The sequence below is a fragment of the Pygoscelis adeliae genome, unplaced genomic scaffold (genome assembly GCF_000699105.1).
Source record: "Pygoscelis adeliae isolate BGI_AS28 unplaced genomic scaffold, ASM69910v1 Scaffold74, whole genome shotgun sequence".
NCBI classification, from domain to species: domain Eukaryota; kingdom Metazoa; phylum Chordata; class Aves; order Sphenisciformes; family Spheniscidae; genus Pygoscelis; species Pygoscelis adeliae.
In genome coordinates this window covers 642,061-667,054 of record NW_008824665.1, presented here as the reverse complement: position 1 = coordinate 667,054, position 24,994 = coordinate 642,061, and the positions used below count along the sequence as shown (strand labels likewise).

Genomic DNA, 24,994 nt, shown 5'->3' with positions numbered 1-24,994 from the left:
TCTCTTTTGGAGCTGCAGACCTTGTGGGTTTATGCCCTGCTTAAAAACAATGACTTCATGTAAATCCTCCTAAAGATGCGTATTTCACAGAGTCAGGACACCTCTGCCCACGGGCTCTGCCTGAGGTGTGATCAGCCACAGGGCAGTGGCCAACACGTTGATACTCCTCACCGGAGCCGCCCCCTCTCCCGCGCGCAGTTGGGAGCAGCACGCTGAGCCCACGGACCCCTCCACGGCACCGAGGCCACCGCAGAGGCACCCAGCTCTGGACACGCTTCTGCAGGATGGCAGAAACTCCGCTGCCTGTGCTAATGCAAGTCTAAGGCAGATGGCAGCCCACTCTTTGCTCTGTCCTGTGGCCAGACCAGACAAATTACCCCCTGGAAACTGTAGCAAAAACATGTATGTGTATTTCAGTAACAATCAGGGACAAAAGCCAAGGAAACTCCTGCTCTTTACGTAATATTCCTTTTTTGATACACAAATCAACACAACAGTGTTTACGTACTTTTAGAGCAACACAAAAGATTTCCAAAGAAAAGAGAAAAAAACCACTTGATAAATTCTTCTCTGCTGTTCTCGGGTGAAGAGCTGAAAACCAATTTCTACGGTACAGAAGCAAGCAGGGAAGGAAAACATCTTTCCAGATATTGGATTTATCACTTTGGTAGTATATCAATTTAATCATGTCATTCTCTTCACAGTTCATATTGGTTTATACAGGTGAAAATTAGAGTTGAATCTCCCGTACATAAACGCAATCTTTCCTTTCTATCCAGATGTGCATGGCTGAGCTGAGGCTGGAACTGATACGTGCCTGTTGCCAGAAAAAAGAAAGTCTGACTGAAACTCTCTATCCAGTTGCCTTCTTTATTAACTACCCAGTACATTTTCTTATAGGCTGCAGCAATTTAATGCAAAATCAGGCTGTTTTATGCTCCTATGGTATTTGAGCAGTATTAAATTGCATTTCCTAAAACGGTGCTGAAGTGGGACCCTAATTTGAGCGTTTCCTTACGAATGAACCTTGTGGCTCTGCAGCACTCCTGTGATGGTATTTCCATGTAGATGGTGATGCCATCGGTCCTGCGTTCCAGGAAAAGGCTCGTGTGCCCATTCAAACATGTACAATGAACAGAACAGCTCTGTTTTTCACAGGTTTAGAAACGCTTTAAAAGCGGTGTTTATCAGTCTGGTTTTTTAAGCTTCAGATCTGCTAAGATTCCATGCTTCCACCCGGGTCAGAGGATGTCGTGATTTACGCTAAGCTGTCATCAGACAGCACTCCCCTTTTTTATGTATAGTTATGAATGCGGCATTAACTAGATCAAACAACAAGATAGAATCATGCATCACACACCGCACGCGCTTTGGAGTCTACTGATGAATAGGCGAGGCCATCTTTATAATTTGTGCACCAAGAAAGGAAAAAAAAAAAGTGGGTTAGATCATAGCAATAAAAATGGAAATTAAAGGGATGAATACAGCAAATAGACTATGCTATCATTCCAGAGCAGACAGCGGAGAAGTCACAGTTGCCCATTTATGTTGTGACAGTTCATGCATCAGAGGAGATTTGCGAAGAGGGGTACAACTGCTTAGGGAAAGTGGAGAACAGAACAGTTGCTGCTAAGTGTGAATTTAACAGTGCATTTATTATTTGGGCAACTTGCTTTTGGATAAGCTGGCAAGAAAGCCTTTTACATAAAGGAAAAAAAATAATTCAGATCGTGCAGGAAAAATGCCGCAGTCAGGCGTGTTATCTGTCAATTTATCTCTCTCTTACAGTGGTCCTAACCAGCCACCTCAAAGAAAAATTCAAAAGCCATCAGACAGGGTCTCCTAATTTCTACCAGAGTTAGACACAGGCTCACGTAGCCCTCTTAGCAGGTCTCACAGTCTCCAGGAGGTGAGCAGTTTAAGCCCACACATATGACACCCTGCGAGATTCAAACATGCCCAGGACGGTTCCCGAGCACGGGAACATGATTGTCTGAGTCTGAACGATCGCGTGACTGAACCTGGCCCGTCCCAACCTGGATTCTCCCCAGGCAAATCCCCCGTGTGATTTGGCAGCTGGGTCAGGGGCTTTTCCCAGCAGGCAGCCATCCCATTGCAGGAGCTAGGACAGCTCGCTCACACAGAAACAAACTGCTGGGTACCAGGCGCTCGCAATGCCCGAGAGCCTTCCCCATTGCGGATAAATTCATATAATATAAGCTGTTATAGACTCAGTCTTGGTTTACCTCCCAGGAACAACTGTATGTACTCGCAGCATGCTCGGTCCTTTTGGGAATCTTGCTAAGTTTTAGCTTCTGCAACACCCTACAGCTTGAACTCTAAGCCCAATTAGGCACTGTGAGGAAAACATGAATTTCTGTTTTATTATTCAATTCTGCCACTCTTTAATTTTACTGAATTACGACTGAGCTCTGTCATAAGGAGCAGGAAAAAAGTATCTTCCGTCCTCCTTTTTCTGGACCACTGTTTCAGGTATTTTAATCATAACTACTATTACTCCTTACCTTTCTAAGGACACGGTCCCAAGAATTTTAATAACTCTGATACGAGGTCTTCCGTGCCTTCCCCGAGTTCTCACCTGTTTCTCAACAAGCTTTCTTGCATTAGGAGCCTACTCATAGTGCTGTTTCTACCTTTGCATACGTCATCTTTTCTGTATATTTTTTTTTATTTTTGGCTTTACACACATCTCTTTACATCAGATCGAAGTTTTGCGTGAACTTCTGGCACCGATATTGCTAACTTATGGCACTGTAAGGTATAGAAGTTGATTAAGTTTTCCCCTTCAGAGATGTCTCAATTTGCACATCTTGATGCTGACTCGCAGGACTTGAAATGAGCTAAATGAGTGGGCCACATGGCAGCAAATGCATCTCCGTGGGTTTTTCTCCAGTTTTAACTGTGATTTGCAAATTTTCTAGTCTTCCTTCTCAGTCAACTCCTTTCCAAATCACAAAGGTACAGGGAGGTCACCCACCGTGAGCTGTCTGTGATGAGACGTGATCATTTAATCCTCTGTTTTACCTTCTGTTTCCCAGCTAATTTTTAATTCATGTCATTTCTTTATCCTTCACTTGCTACAGCTTAATTTTTTCTAGTAACCTCGTGCGAGACATTTCAAAAGTCCCGTGAAACCTCTTGCTAACACGTTTTCTGTGAGCATGCAAGACATAGACACAGGAATGATGTCTAAGATAGAGGCAACTGCAGGTCTCGTGGTGACACAAAGCACCTTTGCAACTCGAAGAGAAGGTAAATCTTGCGTGCACACATTCAGGTCCTTAGGGGGTTTCCAGTATCCATCTTAAAGGTACATATGGGCAGCTTAGGCTCACCTAAGGTCACCTTCTGCTGACCTTCCTCAGTTTTTTCTCCCCTTTTCTCATTTTCCCAGTTTTTTAGTAGACAGCAATCATAATTCATGCTTCTCCTCGCTTCCAGGGCTCCCTGTGTCTGTAGGTTCAACTTCTGCAAGCATCAGGGAGCAGACCAGGAGAGATGAGGTAAGAATTTGCAGGTACTACAGAGTGTAGTAAAACCACTCCTCTCCCTGCTGGAAACACCTATCTGGAGCCTTGTTAGGGCTACACCGCTTGTTTCCAGAGCTCTTTCACCAGTGCATCGTGTGCTCGCTTCGCACACCTAGATCTTTCTGTCTCCATCGTTCTGATGAGTGAGCTCCTGGCTTGTAGACGTGTGAAGTCTCACTCCCAGGCTGACAACTACCACTTACACTACTCAATTCTGTCCCATTGCTACTACTCCCTTCCTCAAGTACTTTCCACACAGTGCCCCAAGCACCCCTCATATGCATAATATAGTCAAACAGCAAATTTAATCATGAAGTAGATGGAAAAGAGCATTTTCCATCGTCCCCCAAAGCTGCAAGCTTTCTTAAAATCCCCATCCACTACCTGTTACTTCAATCATCCCTCTTGTTTAGGAACTGCCTGTTTGCAACCAACACAACCCTTTCACACGCGAACATACTCTTAAAATCTGGCAGCCCGTTGCTTTGTAACTCAGCAGTTTGTTCTAGCACCTCATCTGACACTTCGGTCTTTAAAGGTAATACCTCGACTGACTTCAGTAACTAAGGAAAAAGCAAGCCTTTGGTAGGTGTATCCCTGACAGCGAAAGCCGGTATCAAGAACTTAAACTTCCCCAGAATGCACTTATCTTCCCTCTTTCATCTATTGATCCCTACTGATAGGGCAGAGGCTATGAAACTGGCTGTTCTTTATAAAAGACTGTCTTCTTCCAAAAAACTTCAGCGATTTGCTTTTTGAATGCTATTTTAGCACTTCTCTCTTCACACATTTGGACTCCCTTTATTGATTTTGATGGGACAAATTTCCAAATTCTTAAGAGGTCAGTTTGGTTTAGGAACCCCTTGCATCTCGATGCTTGGCCACATTTCTTTTAAAAAAATAATTCCTCTACCGCACTGCCCACAAAACGTTACCTACTATGTAACGTGTGTGCCAAGACCAAGCATTTGATAACATCTCCTTGGGTTTTCCCTTAGCATTGTGGTGAAGACCTGTACAGTAAAAACAACTGTTTGTACAAAGACCCTTTGAAAAGCAGACTCTGACCTTTACTACAAAACAAAGGAGGTTCCTGAACTCTTGAAGCTCGTAGCAACTGTTTGAATTGCACCTGTATCGCACGCCCTGCCTCCTACAGCCAGGGCAGCTCCAGCCAGCCTGTGCTCTGCTGAAGGACATCCCTACAGCAGAAAAGGGAGAGCGCAACTACATCAAGGCAATTAAAACAAAAGCCTTTAGTAAAATTGTCTGAACTCTGTCTTTTGAGTACACTGTGCAGATGGCCCACTGTCAAAATCTGTATCTCACTCCATTAGCTGAAGCGGCAACAGCCTGAAAGTACTATCTGAGATAACGAACGTGACAAGATACAGGTCATAGCCCCATTTGTGTCTTGAGGCTCTAAAAATCTGCTCTGTCTGTGAATCTGTTACGGCTGCAAGAGCTGGGCGTACAGTTTCACCCGGGTGAAAGCCTGCCTCATGCCACCGGCGCACGCGGCAGCTTGTTCTTCTGCGGCTCCACATTCCAGAATGCACCTCAGGGATGCTTAAAACTAATTTATCATCCAACTAGGCACAGCATGGGCTTAGCAGCAGAAAGGGCTGACATCACTACTCTGGCACAGGCACCGCTTTGAAGTTGCTGCCACGGCTTAAAAGGAGAAACCGAGTAGCAATAGAGGCTTCTCCACATTTTCAGACTTGGAGCTTGAGCACACAAGGGCGACATCTGAGGCACACATTCAGCCCCGTCCTCACACTGCTGCCTGAAACATTACAGGCTCCTGTGTATCACTGCTGGAGCCTTGCAAGATGAGAACTGGACTAAAATTCTCCCATCCACACTTTTTCCACGCAAAATCAAGCTAGGAGAGAAACGGGGAGAAAGGAAGAGATAGGTTAAAAGGGCTGGCAGACCACATCAGAAAAGTGATGACCAACACAGGGAAGGGAATGGAAGGTCCTAAAGCAAGTTCTCCAATTCAGACAAGTTTCAAACCTTTTTTTGAAATTGGTATGCGGGCAAACCTCTTCCTAAAGTTATTGTAAAATTACCTGAAGACAGCTTTGTAACTTACATTCCCTGTCAGAGAGAATATCTGCAAACTAAACACTGCTTTATGTTAAAATGATGGGAGACCAAAACTATTCATCCACAGGAACGTCACACTTGCTGGGCTCTACCTGTGCAGTAACTCCCGACAGGTGAGAGAGGAATTGCTTGAGAAATCTGAGTGCTTCCCACAGAAACAGGCATGTTTTCTGCCAGTACCATCATGTACTTCTGCACTCAAGCACTGCAAATCAAATCAAACCAAAGGTGTGTCAGAGGCAATTTCAGCACCTTTTTTTGTATAATTCCAACAAAGGGTGGTAACAGGTCAGCACCGGCTTTGACCTTCAATGGGACGCTAGCACTTCACGAGATACTCGCAGTAGCCCATCAAGCCTATTTTATTTTGCATTTTCCAGGTTAATGTGAAATATTCTTCTGCAAACTAAGTGCATATATACACCTTGACTGTTTTACAGGAAGCATGTTTAAAGTAAGCACAGTGTAATTAAATGCTACACAGTGAATCTGTTTTGTGTACTGCAGTCTCAGACAAGGCTGTTTCTAGCTATCAAACATTTTTATGTCTTTTAGAGACGGAGATTAAAATAGGCTTTAACATAATTGGAAGCAATGATCTAATACTTTCAGCTTAAAGGCAGCATTATTGTAGCTATAAAACAGGTGAGAATGCATTTAAATGCTGAATAGAACAGGTTTGTCAACTCGCTCAGGTTAAAGTACTGGTGTGTTTAAAAGACACTATTTTTTTTAAGCGTATATAAAATCACCAATGACATTAAAAGTAATAGTCACCAAGTCCCTTAAAAATGTTCAACACGTGAAAAACTTGGGAAGATAAAGTTTTGCCTGGATCACATCGTTTAATAAGAATCAAACAAACGGTAGAAATTTCTCACGTCATTTGTATTTGATACAAGTACATATACACTAGTGTGTGGGCACTTACAAAAATATAAATAAAATCCCCTTGCATTTTCTTTAACAACAATTCTTTAAACGTAGCATAAGAACATTTTACTGAACACTGATGTACCAGGCATTATAGGAAAGCATTATAGTACGAAAGCTTCGTATTTGAACGGAATTGCTATTTTTATTTAGGCCTTTGCTTGAAGCCAATACAACTGTCAGTAGTCACAAGAGACGTGAGACAGCCCTGCTGCTAAACTGCAGTCAACATCCCACCTCAGTGTGCTGGTTCCAAGCAGAGAAAAAGGATAAGAAACTAATATAAACCAACTGCCAAAAAATTCAGTGGTTCATAACTTGTTTTCAACCCGAATGAGAACAATGAAAGCAAGTTGCTTTGCAGCAACCCAGTATCAAGGTTAAACTATGGATTTCTTTCCTACTCTCTATGAGCAGAATTCAAAGCAACAGTTCAGGTTTAAACCCAGAAGTAGAGAGGTGTATACAGAGACTTAGGCTGAAGTTTTAGAAGTCTCAGTTTCACATGGAGGCCTCCACAGACTACCTAAACATACCTGACTGATATAATCCAAAGATCCCACACAAGATATTAACTTCTCAAACTGAAAACAATTCTTACAAAATTGAGTCCAGGCTTGACAAGTCTCTAATCAGGCCCCTGAAATCTGTAACACCCAGCAAAACATCATTGCGCACTGCCTTTACTGCTAACATCCTAACCCCCCTGAAACTCATCAACTGTCAAATATCCTCACAGGTTGCTGCATGGGACTGATCTGCCCTGATACTTCACAGAATGAGATATATGCACTAGTCCTCCTTTGTAAGCAGCAAGCATTTCCAAAATGCTTAGTCTCATAAATATAGGCATCTAAAACCAGTCATAAATCACTTCCTGGAAGTTTTTTACTACTTTTCATCAACAAGAAGGGGAGCCTTAAGCAACTAAACTAGATTTTTGTGTCCAGAAATTATCAGAGGAAACATACGCTAAAGATGGAAAAGAGCTAGAGTTCTGTCCAAATCCAGATCCACACCAGAGGCTGCTGTGATAAGAAAGGGATTTGGAAAGTGGAGGTAGACAGACTCCCAGGATGCAAGCTATTTAAGAAATTCCAGATGTGTATTGAGGGACCAGGGTGGTGGTAGAAAAACCCATTTATAATGAGGAAAGAGATACACAGATAGTTTTCTTCAGTTTAATATCAGGTGGTGTTATAAACTGCTAAAACCAGACATCTTCACATTATTACACTTGATGCACCATAAAACAGGTTTATGTTACAGTGTAAGATTCAATATTATAAAACTTGCAGAGAACTTCACACAGAAGTCTTTATTTTTTACCCCCTTCTATTCACATCCAAACCCAACAATTCTTATCTGTGTACAAACGGAGTATTTTCTTCCATCTTCCACAGCTGCTTTCCAACCAACCAGTTCTAAACATCAATACCAACACTGGTAGTGGGAAATCAACTAGAAAGTGCCACCGCGGTCATTCGCTCAAGACACACACACTTCTTGCTGGATAGCCGGTTGTGGAGTTTTACTATCCTCTGTCTTTTCCTGCCCAGGAACTTGGCACACAGTCTTTCGTTTGAATAACCGTAGACTCAACCGTAACAAGTCGCTGTCCATTGCTGCAGAATTTGTGTAAGTTTGTTTTGTTGCACCCTGTTGAAATTAAAAATGAAAAATAAAAAAAACGAAAGAACTGAGAACAGTGGCTTTTAACATGCAAGCTGAGAAATTAACCTCAAGTACTCTCAATAATTAGGGGTTTAATCATACATATTCACTAGAAAAGACTTTGAGAATTAATGATTTTTCTGTTAGCATGCAAGATCATAAAACCTACTGTAGTGCAAAAAATGGTTAAAATATTTTTTTCTTTCAATTTTAACTTGGAAGAACAGAATCTAATAATTCTTATAAAAGTACATGGAATCTTGAGCAGGAGAATTATTCAACAAGTCTTTGAAATTGTATTTTAAACAATTGTTTTTATTATGTATTCTCTAAATATAGAAAATTTATCTCCAGAATTTAAGCCCCAAAATGAGAAACAGCACCTACCTCTAGTCTCAATCTTGAATTAATCTCTCATCCCAAGTTAAAAATAAACATCCTACAACCTCTTTAAATTAAAGTTTGTTCTCCATTATTTAAAGGACTAGGTCTACTCCAGAACAACAAACACAAAAGGTATCTCCCTAGAGAAATGCTCTGCATAGTGGAATCTGTGTTTCCACATTTTGGCCAAGCACTGTAAATGAACCACTTGCCTTTTCATTCTTCATTAGCTGCTTACGAATTGCAGAATCCCTTCGAAAGCACAGCGCTTTACAGCAAGGGCCCAGATTACTGAGAAGACCTGCTCTCTCTTCTTTTCGCAGAAGTGCGGCCATGTTCAAGGCCCCCAGTTCATGTTCAAAAAGGTTTTCTGCATCTAGAAAGAATTGATTATTTGCAGAGATCAACATATACATGGTATTTCTGAACAGCAATATACAGTAATATGAAATTCCTTGAAGTTTTACTATTTGTATTTCTGCCTTCTAAACAGTATCAAGGTTGGGGAAAAAAGGATATTGCTGTTTATTAAAAAAAAAAACCCAAATAAATCCTTCACCATTTAAAGGGAAGGACAGGTAACCTTGCATGTAGCTTCAGCACTGGAAAGCGACATTGAGACAGCAATCACTGAGAGGCCTAAAAATCAAGTGACAGCTCTGGGACAGAAGAGGGGGTATCATTTATGGTCTGACACATGTGACGAAAGGTGTTTACTACTAGCATTAATCAGAAAGTGGTCTAAGTTTCACTTCTCTGCAAGATATCAGATAACTGTACAAGGGTCAACACAGGGTTTGTATGGCTATGCAGAAGTGAAATACGACCATGTAGAATAATTCTTTTATCCACGGTGGATGAACCTGGAGAACAACTCAAGAGGCTAATGAACTAACCCCTCCCACCAGCTCATCTAAAGCATTTACTAGTAGTACTCAAAGTGGCAGGACTAGGCCTTTAAGACATTTATCAGAAGAAACAGTGTGCAGGGAGAACACTGTAACGACTTTAACAAAAGACGGATCCTGAGGTCAGTCTTGCTCTGTGACAATTCTGTTTCTACGAAATGCAAAGACAAAAAGAGTGCACATGGCTGGACCGCAACTCATTGATTTATAAACCTTTTACAATAAATAGGAAGATTATGATATAATTGGAAAAAAAAAAGGTATGTAGCTAAGTCCAATCCAGCCACCTCTATATAGTAAAACATTTGGTGTTTAGCAGAGAATCTAACACCTAGAGACACCAGCAAACCTGGGGAAAATTTAGCAGCTAAAAGCAAAGACTGCTACAGCAGTTTGGCAGAATGCACACAGACGAGAACAAAGATGCATTTTTGAACCACTCATAGAATTTGGATGAAGCTGAGTAAGGCTAGTTTTTAAACAAGATGAAAAGAAACAAAAAAAGTTGCATGAAATCAAGGGCAGGTTAAAGTCATCAAGAAAACCTCAGTGGACAATCAACCCCACAAATAAGTGACAAGACACAAAAAGGCCACTTCAAAGGTAACACTGACAGCGTGTGGAGTCTGCCTAGGTGCCAGATGCTGAGCATATCTGGCAACTAAGTAGGTCCATACCCTTAGAGAAAACAATATAATAGATAGAGGGTAAGTCAGCTACAAATCTCAATTCCATCACATATTACAGATTTTTGTTTCTAGAGAAAAGGGATTAAAAAAAAAAAAATCCCTGAAACAAGCTATCATTTCCTTTTTTCCTGCATTTCAGCATATTACCAGAAACTTTTCATCTGCAATGAGAAGAAAGAAGGGAATGCCAAACTCGGGAATAAAACAGGGAAACAAATTATACCACCATGAAGAAGTCCAAAGTGAAACCACTAAATTTTCACTGTAACGCACACTGAATATCTAGCTCAAATTCATTCACTTTTCAGGGCGCCATATTTGTGCCTTAGTTTAGAACATATGTGCTGTGGCTGTGTAATCACTAAACAAGGAACCTTCACCTAGCAGATTACAGAGGAAATGCCCACACTTGAAAGCCTACTGGCAGTTCCACACGTAGCAACTTTGATGCGTGAGAGACTGCACGCACCAAAGGGAAATCAATGGAGGCACTTCAATCCCCCTTCCTCTCCAGAGCAAAGTTCTGCTGAATCTGAGCACACTTAAGACAGCCCAGAGGCAGCGCTGGAAAGTCTCCTATTATCACTATGGACTTTCTGTTTATTTCTAGAGAGGCATGCAAGGACTGCTGAGGTTATTTCGGGTACCATTTTAAACAGCCAGGTGGAGTGATTCTGCACTGCAGTTCCTGTTGCAAGGAATCCCTCCCTGGTAAGTGTTGAAGTATACAGCAAAATTAAAGCTTACAGGGAGAGAGACACTAGTTCGTACCTTTACTATATCAGATAGCCTGCAAACTCAGGAAGACTCAATATTGTATCAATTATGTCAGTTATGTGAATTATTAAGCGTAAGAGCTGAGATTTTTTTTTTTTTAAACTAGAAGAAAGCTAATACTGCATAGAAAGAGCTGCAAATATTGCAGTGGGACATTTACAGTACTTACCGATACCAAGTACACACCTCAAATTATACTACCTATGATGCATTAAAAATGTTTGCATTTAATTTGACTTTAAAAAAAAAGTAGAAGCAGTAGCAACAGCCCACGATTAATAGTTATACAATTTAAATGGCTCAAGCAAGCAGTGACATTTGTGGAGATTAACAAGACAACTGCATAAAGAATAATGTTGCAAAGAATTAAGTAGTATTGTTTCAAATTAAGAACTAGAATTTACAGAGTAAAAAAATCAGAAAAATCTGCTATTCCCTAAAAACAGGGGCTTCACAGATACTATTATTTATAAGCCATAATTTTCTCACTTTTAGATCCTGGAATAATTTCCATAGAGATCTTATAGAAAGCAAATGCTTCATAGTCTTAAAAAACCAATTCTACCATGCAAGTTGTTGCAAGCAGCTCAGCTGGTTCCTGGGATGCCAAGGAGAAAAATCAGTATTTTCTCTCATGCAAAAGCCCTGCTTACACTACAGAATTGTAGTAAACAGCACTGGTATAGTTCATGCCCATCCCATCTATCCTGCACGTCTTATGCCACACACTTTGTCCAAATGCCAGATCTGTGTGTTACTTAATTTCCCACTTCTAGCAGAGACATAATATACAAATTTCACTTAGCTCCTTCATTCTGACCCGAAAACTCCTATCTATACATTCTGGAGAGGATCCTCAGAAGGAAAGTAAGAGGGCGTGCAGAGGACCTTCAGAGAAAATAAGAAATCTTACTTCTTTCTCGCCACATTACTGCTAATTCACTGCAGAAGCTATTTAGCTCTCAGAAAAACTGCTGACACACTTTAGGCTAGGAAAGCATGAATGGTCTCACAAAAAGAATATTCCACTAGGATGAAAAATTTTGTTTAGGCTATTATTCAAGACCTCCTCACCACTGCTGGAATTAAAACACTAATTTGAATGACATGCAGCTGTATTACATTCCTGTAATTTTCACACAATACTCATTATACACTTTCTATGGTCTTGAAACCTAAAATAACGAACTAATACACATTTCATAAGGATTTTCACTAAGCACAAAATACAGTTTAATCCCTGCAGAAACAATTACCTTTTGGTTTTTCTAACACTCTCTGGCAAGTCTCTTTAATTTTGGTGAAGAGTTCTGGTCCTGCCAATCGCTTGGAAATGCCAACTCTCAGCATAACGGCACCTGGTGTGAATTTTAAGAGCGCAGCCCCAGGCTCCCGTGGTTCTTTTGGCTGCTTTGGCATAAGACTGGACCAATCTACATCTATAACATCCACAGGATCTGCAAGAACATTGACAGAGGATGAGTTATCACATTATCATCCCTTACCACAGGTGATTAACTTCACATGCTGTGTACGTCCCCGTCTCCTAAAAGCAATATATATTAGATGAACATTGTTCTGCAGTTCTCAAAGCCAGATCCTTGGACACTTCAGGTAAGAACGTCAAAACTCACTTAGATCAGTGGAAAAAAGGAGCATACAAATATAAAGCTTCTTGGATTAAGAAAAAACACCCCTAATATTCTGCTTCATTTTTATTGCAACCCCTTTGTGGAAGGCTGCTCGGACCCTGCTTAGCCAGCAGATTTGGACACATCACTTATGCATTCACAAAAGTCACAGTACAACTAAACGTGCTACGACAGATCCAAATTAAATGCTTAAAAAGCTAGTATTTCAACTCTGGATGCTGGATTTTTTTTTTCAGAGGAGATATATACTATTTATTGAATAACCATATAACTGTGTTTGTCCAGTACATTTATCATAGAAAATACAAACACCAATCATATAGCCAGATGACCGAAATGAACTTACGACAAGTAGAAGATTCCATGCTTCCCAGTGCATTTGGGAAGCATTCCAGCACGGATAAAATCTGTTCATAAAAATATCAGTTCCAAATAATGATCAAAACCAAATGGGATAAATGAAGACATGTTTATAAAAACAAAAAGTTTACCCTTCTAGCTATATAAAACAAGATAAATATTACTTCACAATACAGCTCCCACTACTCTTTACTTACCTCTATACTTCTCAGGCTTACCTGACTATTAAGAGAACAAATGAGAAATACTGAAGAGCATACAAACTGCATTCCTAATTGAGAAATACTGTCAACATCACAATAGCATTATATGCAAACTGATCTAATCTTTATATTCAAATAATCATAAAGGGGTTTTGCTATACTTTTACCAGGCATCTTCTCATCCTCCTGTTGATCCTCCCGCTTTTCAGCATCCCCTGCCAGAATTTCATCCAGTTCATCATCACTGATTGGCTCATATTCTCCAGCACCAGACCCCAGTGACTGTACATCATCAATCTTTGCTTCATCTTCTCCTCCTACAGAGACAGATACATGCTGTAGCTTTAAAGCAATCATTCTTGTTTTCTAAACATGCTTTAAACAGCCTGAAAACAAAGAGGTTCGGCAAACTAAACTGTCAGTTTTTGGGGAGAAGTATATTCAACATGAAAAACAGGTATTAACTCATGGAAACAGAGAAGTTATTTCTCCCATACACAATGTGGCAGTTTGAGTTTTACGTATCTCAGTCTTTTTTTTTGGTGCAGCGTTAGTCAAACCGCACATAAAAGGCCATATTCAAAAGAAACATGCTGATTATCTGATATCTGATATGTAGTTTAATAATACAAGTCTAAGTTAGCACCACAAAGTCTTTCGCGTGCTTTTGCACATGAATCCAAACTCAGGATTCAGTCCAAAGGCTCTACAAGAGAAAGAAGTAATGAAACCCCAAAATAGAAGAAGGTGCAAGATATCCTGAATGAAGCAATTATTCACAGAGTTTTAGACTCTTTGTGGAAGTCACAAGAAAAGCTTTTAGAAAGCCAGGCCAATCTTCTTCAGTTGTTGTTACACTCCTATCCATCCACGTACTATATGCATATACAAATACCTGTGCTGTATGTGTAAACATGTTCCTTAAAACCGGTAAACACAAGACACTCAAACCTTGCATATTCAAGCATTCAGAAACCCTATTGCTCTAAACTCGGGCTTTCTTAGGGTTCTCCACCATAGTACTTGCAATGAGTTGTGCCATACAAACTAGACAGAATTTATAAGGGTCCACCCCCGTGGATGACTATTTTAATATCTTCCAGCTCCATTATCCAGAAGAGAAACTGCCTCTGTTTTAAGTTGCCCTCGATTTTTTTTTTTTTTGCTTGCCTTTGTAAAAGCTACGGGGTGCGGGGGGGAGCGGGTTGGAAACCACCTCAACTAACCTAAAAATCAGCATGGAAAAAGCAACTAAAAGACATGCTAGCAGAGTGGAAATTAACTACTCAGACCACCCGGCAGTGCTTTGGAGGAAGCATATAGCATCTTGGGCATTATTTAAGCACACTCCTAGAGCAAAGACATTAAGGTTCAAGACATTACAATAATTTAGTAATTATATCCTCACACATTTTGTTAGACAATATACTACAGTAATTTGTCCAAGTAAATACCACATACCTCCTTAACATCATCAGATTTGGAAACTGTATTTAGTTTTCTAAAAAGTTTTTCCTTTTTAAAAGGAAAATAAGGCGATCTGTACTAGATTTCATGTTGTGTCTTACAATTTTGAATATTCACTGCTTGTATGATCCATCGTCTGCCTCCATACTGGTCTACCAGATACACTAGCTCACCATAACTATGTGCTTGAACAGCACAGATGAACCATTAAAAACCTACTGTATGAAGAATTAAAAACAATAATCCATAGTTCTCAATACATGATTAAAAAAAATTACTTGCTCAATTTTGAATTTCAAATCAAAGTTTGATCATTTCTAGATTAAAATCCAATCACTACCTTTACTGCTTTTTTCCAGAAATGTACTTTTGTATTAATTCTGCATTAAAACACGACACACTAGTCAGCTAAAAGGAGCAATGTAAACAGGAGTTATAAAGTAATGAAAGACAATAAAGTACACTAAACCTTAGAAAGTCATAAACATGCTATATATAGTATGCTCTAATAAAATGGAATGCCATCTAATGTTTTACAAAAGACATCTATTTTTCTAAAAAAAAAATCCTAAACATACCATAACTTCCTACAGATGATAATTTTCAGAGAATTTAGAACACAACCTTTAAAAAATATACAAAAGAATACACATTAAAACACTTACAAGAATTCTGCTGAAAGGCTAGACCTAAGAACAAATTTAACATCCACAGCCTGTTTAAGTTACAGGTGCCCTCTTGGAAACAGATAATGTACCTAAGAATAGCCTTTCACTAACTCTTTTCTGAAGTTGCCACATTGTACTCTCAGATTTATTGCACCATTCCTTCCTCTAGCTTAAAAATTGCTGAATTCTGTCTGTTACAGGAAGACAGAGCAGACTTTCCCATGTTCACTCCAAATACTATCTTTGACAAGTGCTTCCACTCCACAAATAATCTCCTTAAAAGGAATTTTCTCAATTGTACCAGTCAACCCTAATGACCACTTTGCAAGTAATCAGGTAGGAGATATAATAAGTAATAAATATTCCTCATCATCCTCTCCAGACAACATTTGATTTAACTGCCCAAATTAACAACAAACACTACAGATAATTCTCATTAAGAATGCAAATATGATGAGACAATGTCCTGTTATCTTGTGTAAAACTACAAAAGCTTAATTCATTCGTTTCTTTTTCTGCTTCTGAAGACTATGGACTTCAGGCCTTACCATCCCAAACATCCAAAAATTCCAAATCCTACAATGCCTTTTTTCCCCCTCAGATTTTAAAGAGGAAAACTGCAATCACCAAAAAAACCCAACTTACTGAACATAACCGTAACGTACATCAGTTACTCTGGATTTAGACTCTTGCTTCTTTTACGTTGTTGATATAGGTTATAAGTACTCAGGAAAGACATTTTTGGACTGTTGTGCCAAGCCATACATATGTTTCACCTACTAATCAGACAATCATTTCTACGATAATTGGGCTCCGCAGAAAAAAAACCCAAAGAACAGTTCCAAGTCAACATTTTTTTTTCACTCATTACCTGTCACTTCCAAACTAAGAAATAGATCTTATAATGATATAAAAAGGCGACCAAATGTTGGTGTTATTCTTTAGCAAACTACCTATTCAGAAATGCTACACCTTGACAAAATTATACCTCAGATAATTTATGTTTCTTTGCCTCAAGACTTCTTTAGAAATTAACAAATAACACTAACATTAACACAATTAACACTAAGAAGATGCTCATCAGAATTCTCTCTTATTGTGTCTGCTTCCACAATAGAGAAGATGGAGCCAATATGCCTTTCAGTAGAAAATTATTCTAATATAGCTCAGTTCAGCACTAAACTAAAAGGGAAAGAATAAAATATTTGACAGTCCAGGTTCTTTCCCAGAATATCTCACCTTCTAAACTCTCTACCTTTTCGGCCTCATTTCCGTCTTCAAAACCTTGTAAAGGTCCTAAATCTTTGTCTGGTCTTTCCTTCTCTGAAGCCACTGAATCCCGACAAACACCATCAAATTCCTTTTCGTGATCTCTGTCCAGTTTCGTTTCACTGTGTTTTGTTGATTCTTTTTGAGAGGAGATGTCAAGAGTTCTGTCTCTCTCTCTTTCAGCAGTATCGGGTAGTTGTCTGTCTCTCTCTCTGTCCAGCTCCCGTCTTTTCTCCCTCTCCCTCTCTCGCTCTCTGAGTCTCTCTCGTTCCCTGCTCCTCGGCCAGTCTTTGTCAACATCTCGGTCCCAGTCTCTCTGTCTTCCCTCTCTCCTGTCTCTCTCTCGTTCTCGATCATGTTCATGTCGATCTCGCTCCTGAAGCCTTTCCCTGCTATCAAAGGACCCAGATCTGGAATGGACCTGACGATCTGATTCGGGAGAACTTCTTCTTGAACTGTGGCTTCTTGAATCTTGACGATCTGAATAAAATATTTTAAACATATGTGTGACTACAGCATGTAAACATAATACTCTTTTACTAGACCAAAGCATTTTAAAGGTTCAGGTATGAAAATGTACTTCTCAAAAGCATCACCTTCAAATTAATAATGCCTTCAGATTGCGTATAGATTTAACTTGACTTAAAAACATACAGCATTTCCCCCACTCCCAAAAAAATTTTTCTTGGCTATTTTCTACTATGACAGAAGCCAAACTGAAGGTACATCATTTTAACTTAGAAATTTAGGCAAGGGGGGTGGGGGGAAAGAATCATCTCAAAATCCAAAATTTTCAAAACATGTCTTCTAAAAGCTAGGAGTGCCTTAGCTAGCAAATGATAAATTCAGAAAAATAATTTCAGACATTTAACCATGAGGAGAACAGAGAGCTGAAGTGCTTTAGGAAGACATTTTCCTACTGATGCTGTTTAAATTTTAAAAACATTTTACCCTTTTTTTACAGGAACTACATAAATAAAACAAGTCAATTGTGATTCTTTTGATTTGCAACAAAGATAATTTCTACATGCATTAAAAGTATGCCTAACAGGAATCATGACAGATTTACCACAGTGAAAATAGCTCCTGAGATGATAATGGATCTCTCTCCCAGAGAGAAGAGACATTTTCATTTTGCATAGATTTCAGAATTTCCCTATTAAAATGAATGTTAATAATGAATTTAAGAATGTTATTTAGGTGATAAAACTACCTCAATGTTCTGTTAGCACAAGCATTTTCTCTTCCTACGAGTTTTTTCTGTCCTACAAATTACTTTATTCCCCAGGCAGCATGAACTGAATCTGACTGAACATTTTGGTGTAAACGAAGTGGTAATCCTGCCCACTGAGGATCAGCGTTTCAAATGTGGTAACACTTGCAGGAATCCTAATTTACTCCAGTGTTACAGTGAATGGTAGAGAGCACCTCCCTCTCCCTTCACACTAATTACAAAGGAAAAGAGTACACAGCCATGCAAGAATGATTTGGGATTTTTACCTTTGCACTTTTATATGGAATGATAGGTCAGTCTCACTAAAATGTGCCTTATTACCTGAAGACGTGCTGCGACTGGGTTCCCCTCGTTTCAACTGATCAATTCTGGACTTCCGTTCCCCAGTGATTTCTAAGCTTTTCTTCTCTCTGTCCCTGTCTCTATCCCTGTCTCTAGAGCTACTGTGCAGGATCCTTTTCCGTCCAGTCTGGTCGTCTCCACTGCGATGAGCTGACTCATTGGAAGGGGATCTAAGTCTGCTTGAGGCATGGCTCCGATTGCTACCAAGGCTGCTGCTGCGCTTCTGATCCACAGGTTTACGGTGTGGTCCATCGTCTATAGTAACATGAGGGACTTCCACTTTTTCGCCCCTTGTCCTGTGACTTTTTCTATGGGAGTCCTCAGTGCTTCTTTCTGGAACAACAATGTCACCACGTTCAGGAACATCTTCATCTGACCAGTCACTAAATGTTGTATCTTCTCTTTTTTGGGGGATTTCTGCCACAGCTTTCTCAGGTGGTGCTTCAACCAATTCTTCTTTTGTTACTGGGGGGGTTCTTGGGCCTTTCTTCTTTTTATGATGTGGAACAATTTCTTCATCAGAAACTTCAGAATCACCCTTGGACCTCTTCCGCTTTTTCTCTATATTTTTCTTTTTTTGACCTTTCTTGGGTGAAAAGACCTGGCTTTCCTCAGTCGTTGATTCATTAGCGTACCTTTCCACCCCAGTGTCGTCATCCTTCTTCTTCTTTGTGGCCTTTTTCTGTACTTTAGACTTCTTCTTGCTGTCATCATGCATTCTATCAGAAGCATCTCTTTCTTCAGAGGGACGGTGTCCAAGATTTTCCTGAACCCTGGACCGGGAGCCTTCTGAAGCATCTGGTTGCTCTCTTTGCTTATCTGCTGAAGAAACCCTCTCTTTAAACTCTGGTTCTTCGTAACGCCGGGAACTTTCCTTTCTGTCCAATTTTCGCTCTTCTTCTTTCCAGCGACTCTGCCGCTCTTCTGTAACATGAGAGGGGCTCAGTGACCGGGATTCCTGTGGCCGCACAACCTGGCTCAGAAGTCTGTGCTTTTCATCTACAAAATGGGAAAAAGGATGTACTTGTATTGTTTAGGAAGGAGAACAGGTGAACATTTGGTATCTTGTGCATGCCAAAAAGTGTCAGTCAAAACAAATAATCCATTATTTCAGTTACATTTCTTAAGTTTTTCTACTGCTGCAGCAGCAACAGACTATTTCCATTTTGGTAAACATGCGTCTTAAACAACAGTGGAAGCCACTATCACCCAGCAGACGTAACATATAGTGACAAAATGAAGACACAAACAACACACACATGGATTAAGAAAAATGGTGTTGCTTATAAAAATAAGGGGAGGAGGACACTTATAAAAGCTTGCCCCATGTTTTTTCTATTGAAGTTTGCAAGTTATTTTCTATATGCAGAGGGTAAGCCAGATCCTGCTGCAGAGGCAGCCAACTCCTACTTACTTTTATCATCTCCACTGTTGTAAGCATCACTATCAGGAGAATGCTCACGGCGACGTTTGGGTGACTGACGAGGACTTGGACTGCTTTCATTTCTGTGACGCTTCCTGCAGAAGAAACATGCACAGTCAAACTTCTTCAGGATTCTTTAATGAAAACATTCAAGAATAGAGTTTATCATCAGTACAATCCCTGAAGTATAAGCATTTCATAGAGAAGACAATACATCTAAGGATGCCAGGAAGCTTTGTAGTTTTCTAAGCTGTTACTCCAAAACTTCAAGTATGACCAGTTTTCTGATCATACTGTAAGATACCTTAAACTAAAACTCTAACACTTAAGACAACTATGTTCTTGGCAAAAAGTTATGAAAGACTATTAAGATCAATTTTTTCCTGTGGCAATGATCCTTGCAGAGGGTTGACCCCAGCTGGCAGCTAAGCCCCCACCTAGACGTTTGCTCACTTCTACCCCAGTGGGATGGGGGAGAGCCCGTACTAGATGATTTATAGGAGTCCACAATTCTCTCACACAAAAGCTACTAATTACTTCCAAGCAAAGCAGCCATTCAGGGCAACGCTGTTTTGCTTATTATTGATGGAACAATGAGAATTTTATTGTACTAAATAAAAAAAAAAAAAGAATCAGTGCTACACACTTAAAGGAAGCACCACACCCTTACTCGGGATAATTGTTCACGCCTTCAACAGTAGCCTTCTGGTACTGAAAATTTAATAGTGCAAAGGCTAATGTATGTTCCACAGAAATTTAACGAACAAAGTCACGAACCCTGACCTAGCTAGCTGCTATCTGACTTGCCAGGCTTCAAAAGGTACCACAGTCCGCTATTATGCTTCCAAGAATGCCTGCATTACTAAAGACAAGGCTGGCACAAGTACCCTTAGAAGGGAAAATAGGAGGGAAAATTACGTGGTCTGACTCAATTGTTAGTTCCTGAGTAGTTCCGTGATTCTGCACTAACGAAGCATCAGATTAACTTCACTAGCATAGTACTGATTTTGGGGCCACCAGTATGTGCCACACAGATGCAGGGGAGACATGGCTCAAGACGGGGCCTCTGCATAAACAGGCTATCTTCCTCCTTATGATACTCGCCTGCTTACTAACTTACTGAAATCAACAGTAAAAGACTGCCTTTTTTTTCTTTTTTTTTTCACCGAAGTAACATTCAGATCAACTCACTTGGATTTTCTTTCCTCATGGACATCTCTTGAACTTCTTTCTTCTCGGATATCTTCTCTCTTATCCCTGCGGTCTTCCCTTCCTTTTTCTTTGTCATCCCAGTCTCTCTGGCGGTCTCTTTCTTTATCCCTGTCCCGACCTCTCTCCCTTTCTCGTTCCCGTTCTCGCTCTCTTTCACGCTCTCGCTCCCTTTCTCGTTCCTCCCGCTCTCGCTCTCGCTCCTTCTCCCTCTCCCTCTCTCGTTCCCTTTCCCTGTCATGGTCCCTGTCTCGGTCCCGCTCACGGTCCCTGTCTTTGTCCCGCTCTCTCTCCCTCTCCCGTTCCCGAGCACGATCTCGTTCCAACTCTCTTTCCTTCTCCCTCTCTCTTTCCCGGTCTCGTTTTTTTCTCCCTTTCTCGCTCTCTCTCCCGGGCCCTTTCATCTCTCCTATCATCAGACCGATCTACCCTTCGCTCTTCTCTTCTTTCATCCCGCTCGAGGTCATCGCTTCGTCCTTGATGTCGTACCGGTGAGCTTGCTCTCTGATCTGCGAAGAGAGGCAGGTTTGATTACCAAGTGCTAAAGGGACATACACCGCTTCCACTACACTGAAAAACCCAAGGGCTTTTGTTTTGACAATCTAGATATTGGTTTGCGTTAAATGAAAAGCAAGTCCCTGCAGAAACTTGGAAATTCTCTTTGGGGAGGGAAAAAGACAAAAAGCAGTACTAATTTTGAAAGATTTTTTCAATATTTAGGGAGCGGGCTTTCCGTATTTTAGCCAAAAGTAACTACAAAAATTTTATTTTCTACCAGATTTTTCTATAATTAGCTTCAAAAGCTAATTATACACCTCACAGCCTAGCTATTACTATTGTATTACTCAGTGATTCAGAATCTGGTATAAGGTCTTGAAAAGCTCTGAATGACATACATATGAAAATGTAATGTTAAGACTTCTGTACGAAAATTTTACTTCCTAACACTGTTAAGAGTTATGGGCTTTACAAGAACTCACACTATTTATAATACATAGTAAAAGTTACTGCAAAATAATAAATAGTAGCCTGTTTCGTCACAGAGGAAGAGATCTCTGCACAGAAATACACAACCAATGTTGTGTTGGTATTCTCCATGAGAAAGGGAGAGGCAAGGATGCAATACAGGAAGCAGAACTGCTGGAAGTTTCCATATGTATTCACTGCAGAGCCTTACAGTTTTAGAAGCTGAGTTTTTCAATGGTCAGACAGTGGATTAGAGTCATGGAGAAAACTAAATTTATATAGAAAATGACTGATCCAGAAGGACAGTGAAACCTGATTTATCTAATGGTATTTACTCTCCACAGACTTAGCTGCATTTTCTTAGTTATATTTTGGATGTTTTTTTAAATCTTTCTATAAATTTTGACCACTTTATAACAATTTCTATGCTGATGTTAGTAGTATTTGAATCACAACAAATCAATAAAACTGTTTTTCCACAATATATATTAAAATCACTATACAAAAGAGAAAAAAATGGCACAAATAGAGGTTGGTATTTTGCGGTCCATTACTCCAGGGCTGAGAGTGCACTTCACTGTAAATTGAGACAATGTCCACCAGGGGCGAACAGAGTTTGAACAGGACTAAATCAATAAAACATGCATTTCCATCAGTTTAATCAATTTTCATCTCTGAGTGAAGTAACAGTGACTCAATGATCCCCTGTTACCAGGTAAAATTAAAAGCAAACTTGAGTGACATTTCTGCCATGGATGTAACACTACTTTTTTAAAAAGGCAAACCACCAGTCCATGCAATGGGTTCCATGAACAGGTTTCACATTCTTTTAACAGCGCCTACAACGTTATAATACGATTTACTGTGCACACTAAGTATTAGATTTTATACAGAAGTTCTGTAACTCCTGTTTGTTATGTCAGTTTTGGTGACAAAACATCTACATGAAACTCTTACATGAATCAAGATACTGATGCGTATTAGACAATTAAACGTGGACAGTCAGCACTTCTTACGTGATTTCATTATTTGAAGTGCTGTTCCAGTGGTTGTTTGGAACACCTATATATTTGCCTTAGTTGAACAAAGACAGCCCAAATTTGCAAGCTTACATTTTACAATCATACTAAAAAGATTCCTTACATATCATAGAACTAAGTACCAACCAAAAATCTATCTCCATTTTTCTCTGAATGACAAATGTTAAAACTGTGGTCTAATTATGGAAACTATGTCTTGAATTGTAACTCTGAGGAGGATTTACTATTACAAAAAGCAATCTAAATTTTTAAGGAAGGAAACAACAAATCTTATCTCCATTCAAGCTCTTTACATTTTCCCCCCAAAGGGAAACACAACCCATTCAAAGCAACTTCCCTTCTAGAAAAATTTATTTTGTTGTGATGACATATTTTTACTTCTAAGGGTTTTTTTCTTTTTTTTTTTTTTTTTTAATGTTTTTTTTAATAGATTAAGAACTCTGAAAAGCACAGATTACATCATTATATATCTAGGATTTATAGGGGGTGGGGAGGTGGAAGAGATGAAAGCTAGTCTGCAAAAGCCAACCCCCAGGACACATTCAGACTGCAGGATTTTTCAGCTGACAAGAAAAAGGAAGTCTGGAGATTAGGTTTGTTGAAATCCTGCCTTCAAGATGAGACAGAATCTAAAGCAGAACCTGTCACAAGAACAAGCAAGAATAGATTCATTTCAATGGACCAAAAAGCACCTTGTAAAGTAACATACAAAACATCACTTTGAAAAACTGAAGTTAAACAACAGCTAGAACATATCTGCCACTTCCAAATCAAAACTCAAGATAGGAAAAATTTATTCTTCACAGCTCCTCATTTCATTTCCATGTTGTTTTCATTTGCCTGACTCCTCCTGTTATCTTAATTGGTGATCAATACAAATATTTTCCAGAGTGAAAGTTGGTACTAAGTTCCTTAGAGACAACACAGTACTCTTTCAGGTGCACAAGTGTGACATCTTGCATACTATGACTAAAAGAACAGTCTTGCATACTCTGTGATCACTGGTATCTGTACCAACACTTACTAGCCAATTATTATTGACCGCAACAAAGCATTCATCAATGTTAAATTCCCCAGGCAATAAATTTTTGAATTAATCATAAATTTAAACTGTCACTTGCTTTAGTAGTAAATAGTCAGTAAGTCAGTCAGTCTAGTAGTCAGGCCTCCCCCAATACACACTCAAGTAATTTACAGTGCAATAGTGCTATGTTTCTATACAAACAGAACCAGTAATGAAATGCAGCCACAACTCTAAGCTTACATGTGTAGGTACTTGAAGTGGAGAAGGAGGCGAAGAGGAGGAAAAAACATTTTACACTGAAGTTGTACAATGAAATCTCTTAAAAAAGTTTAGTTTGTTTAAAGACTGCTTGGATGAATAATAACAGGAGGTGCCAAAATCTAGCCATAGAAGGGAGAAAGGGCATAGCATTCATGCATACACTGCCAATGAGAGATCTTACTACAGAAGTTAACTTACATCAAGGATAGGACTAGTGTCAGTGTCCTGTGTCAAATGAGTTATTTATGAATTAGTGTTACGGGGGCAGAAGAAGGAAAAAAAAGGAGGGAGTGAGAAACATACATTCACATTTAAGTACATATGTATGTGTAAAAATCTACATCAAAATACCTCTTTCTCTGTTGTCACGCCTGTCCCGTTCACCATGTCTTCTTTCAAAGGAGGAATCCCTTGCTTGTTCTCGACTGTCATAGCGATCCCGATCAGGGTAGCTACTCCTTGATTCCCAGCTGTCATGGTAGTTTCCACTACTGCTGTGACCATCAACCTGGGATCCTCTAGTCCCCCGACTTCCTAACAGAGATGTATCAATATAAAAGATGAGTTTCCACATGTAAGGAAACCCACTGATATTTTACACCAACTAAAGTAGTAACTTTTAATAAACTGAATTTACTATTCATGGAAATAGAAATTGTAGCGTCAAACTCTACTTAACCAACAACTCTCAAATTTCACAATTTAAATGTAAAATTGTTATTTTCAAACTGCAAACTCAAGACTTTCTAAATTGCCATCCCCTGGTCACAGCATGAGGTCTCCTGACTAGGAATATAACAGTCCAAAAGCCAGTTCACATTTGGTCTGGGTAGGATGTAAACTTA

General features: G+C 39.7%; 1 protein-coding gene across 1 annotated transcript in view; it reads right to left on the bottom strand.

The window, feature by feature from the left end:
- Positions 1-7,763: 7,763 nt before the first annotated feature.
- Positions 7,764-24,994, bottom strand: part of ZC3H13 (zinc finger CCCH-type containing 13) — a 39,941-nt gene continuing 22,710 nt past the window's right edge. Inside the window, 10 exon segments of the mRNA XM_009322824.1 lie at positions 7,764-8,258; positions 8,870-9,033; positions 12,288-12,488; positions 13,414-13,563; positions 16,621-17,130; positions 18,206-19,225; positions 19,641-19,744; positions 20,841-21,227; positions 21,229-21,367; positions 24,501-24,683. Coding sequence (XP_009321099.1) covers positions 8,088-8,258; positions 8,870-9,033; positions 12,288-12,488; positions 13,414-13,563; positions 16,621-17,130; positions 18,206-19,225; positions 19,641-19,744; positions 20,841-21,227; positions 21,229-21,367; positions 24,501-24,683 — 3,029 coding nt within the window. The 3' untranslated portion in view covers positions 7,764-8,087.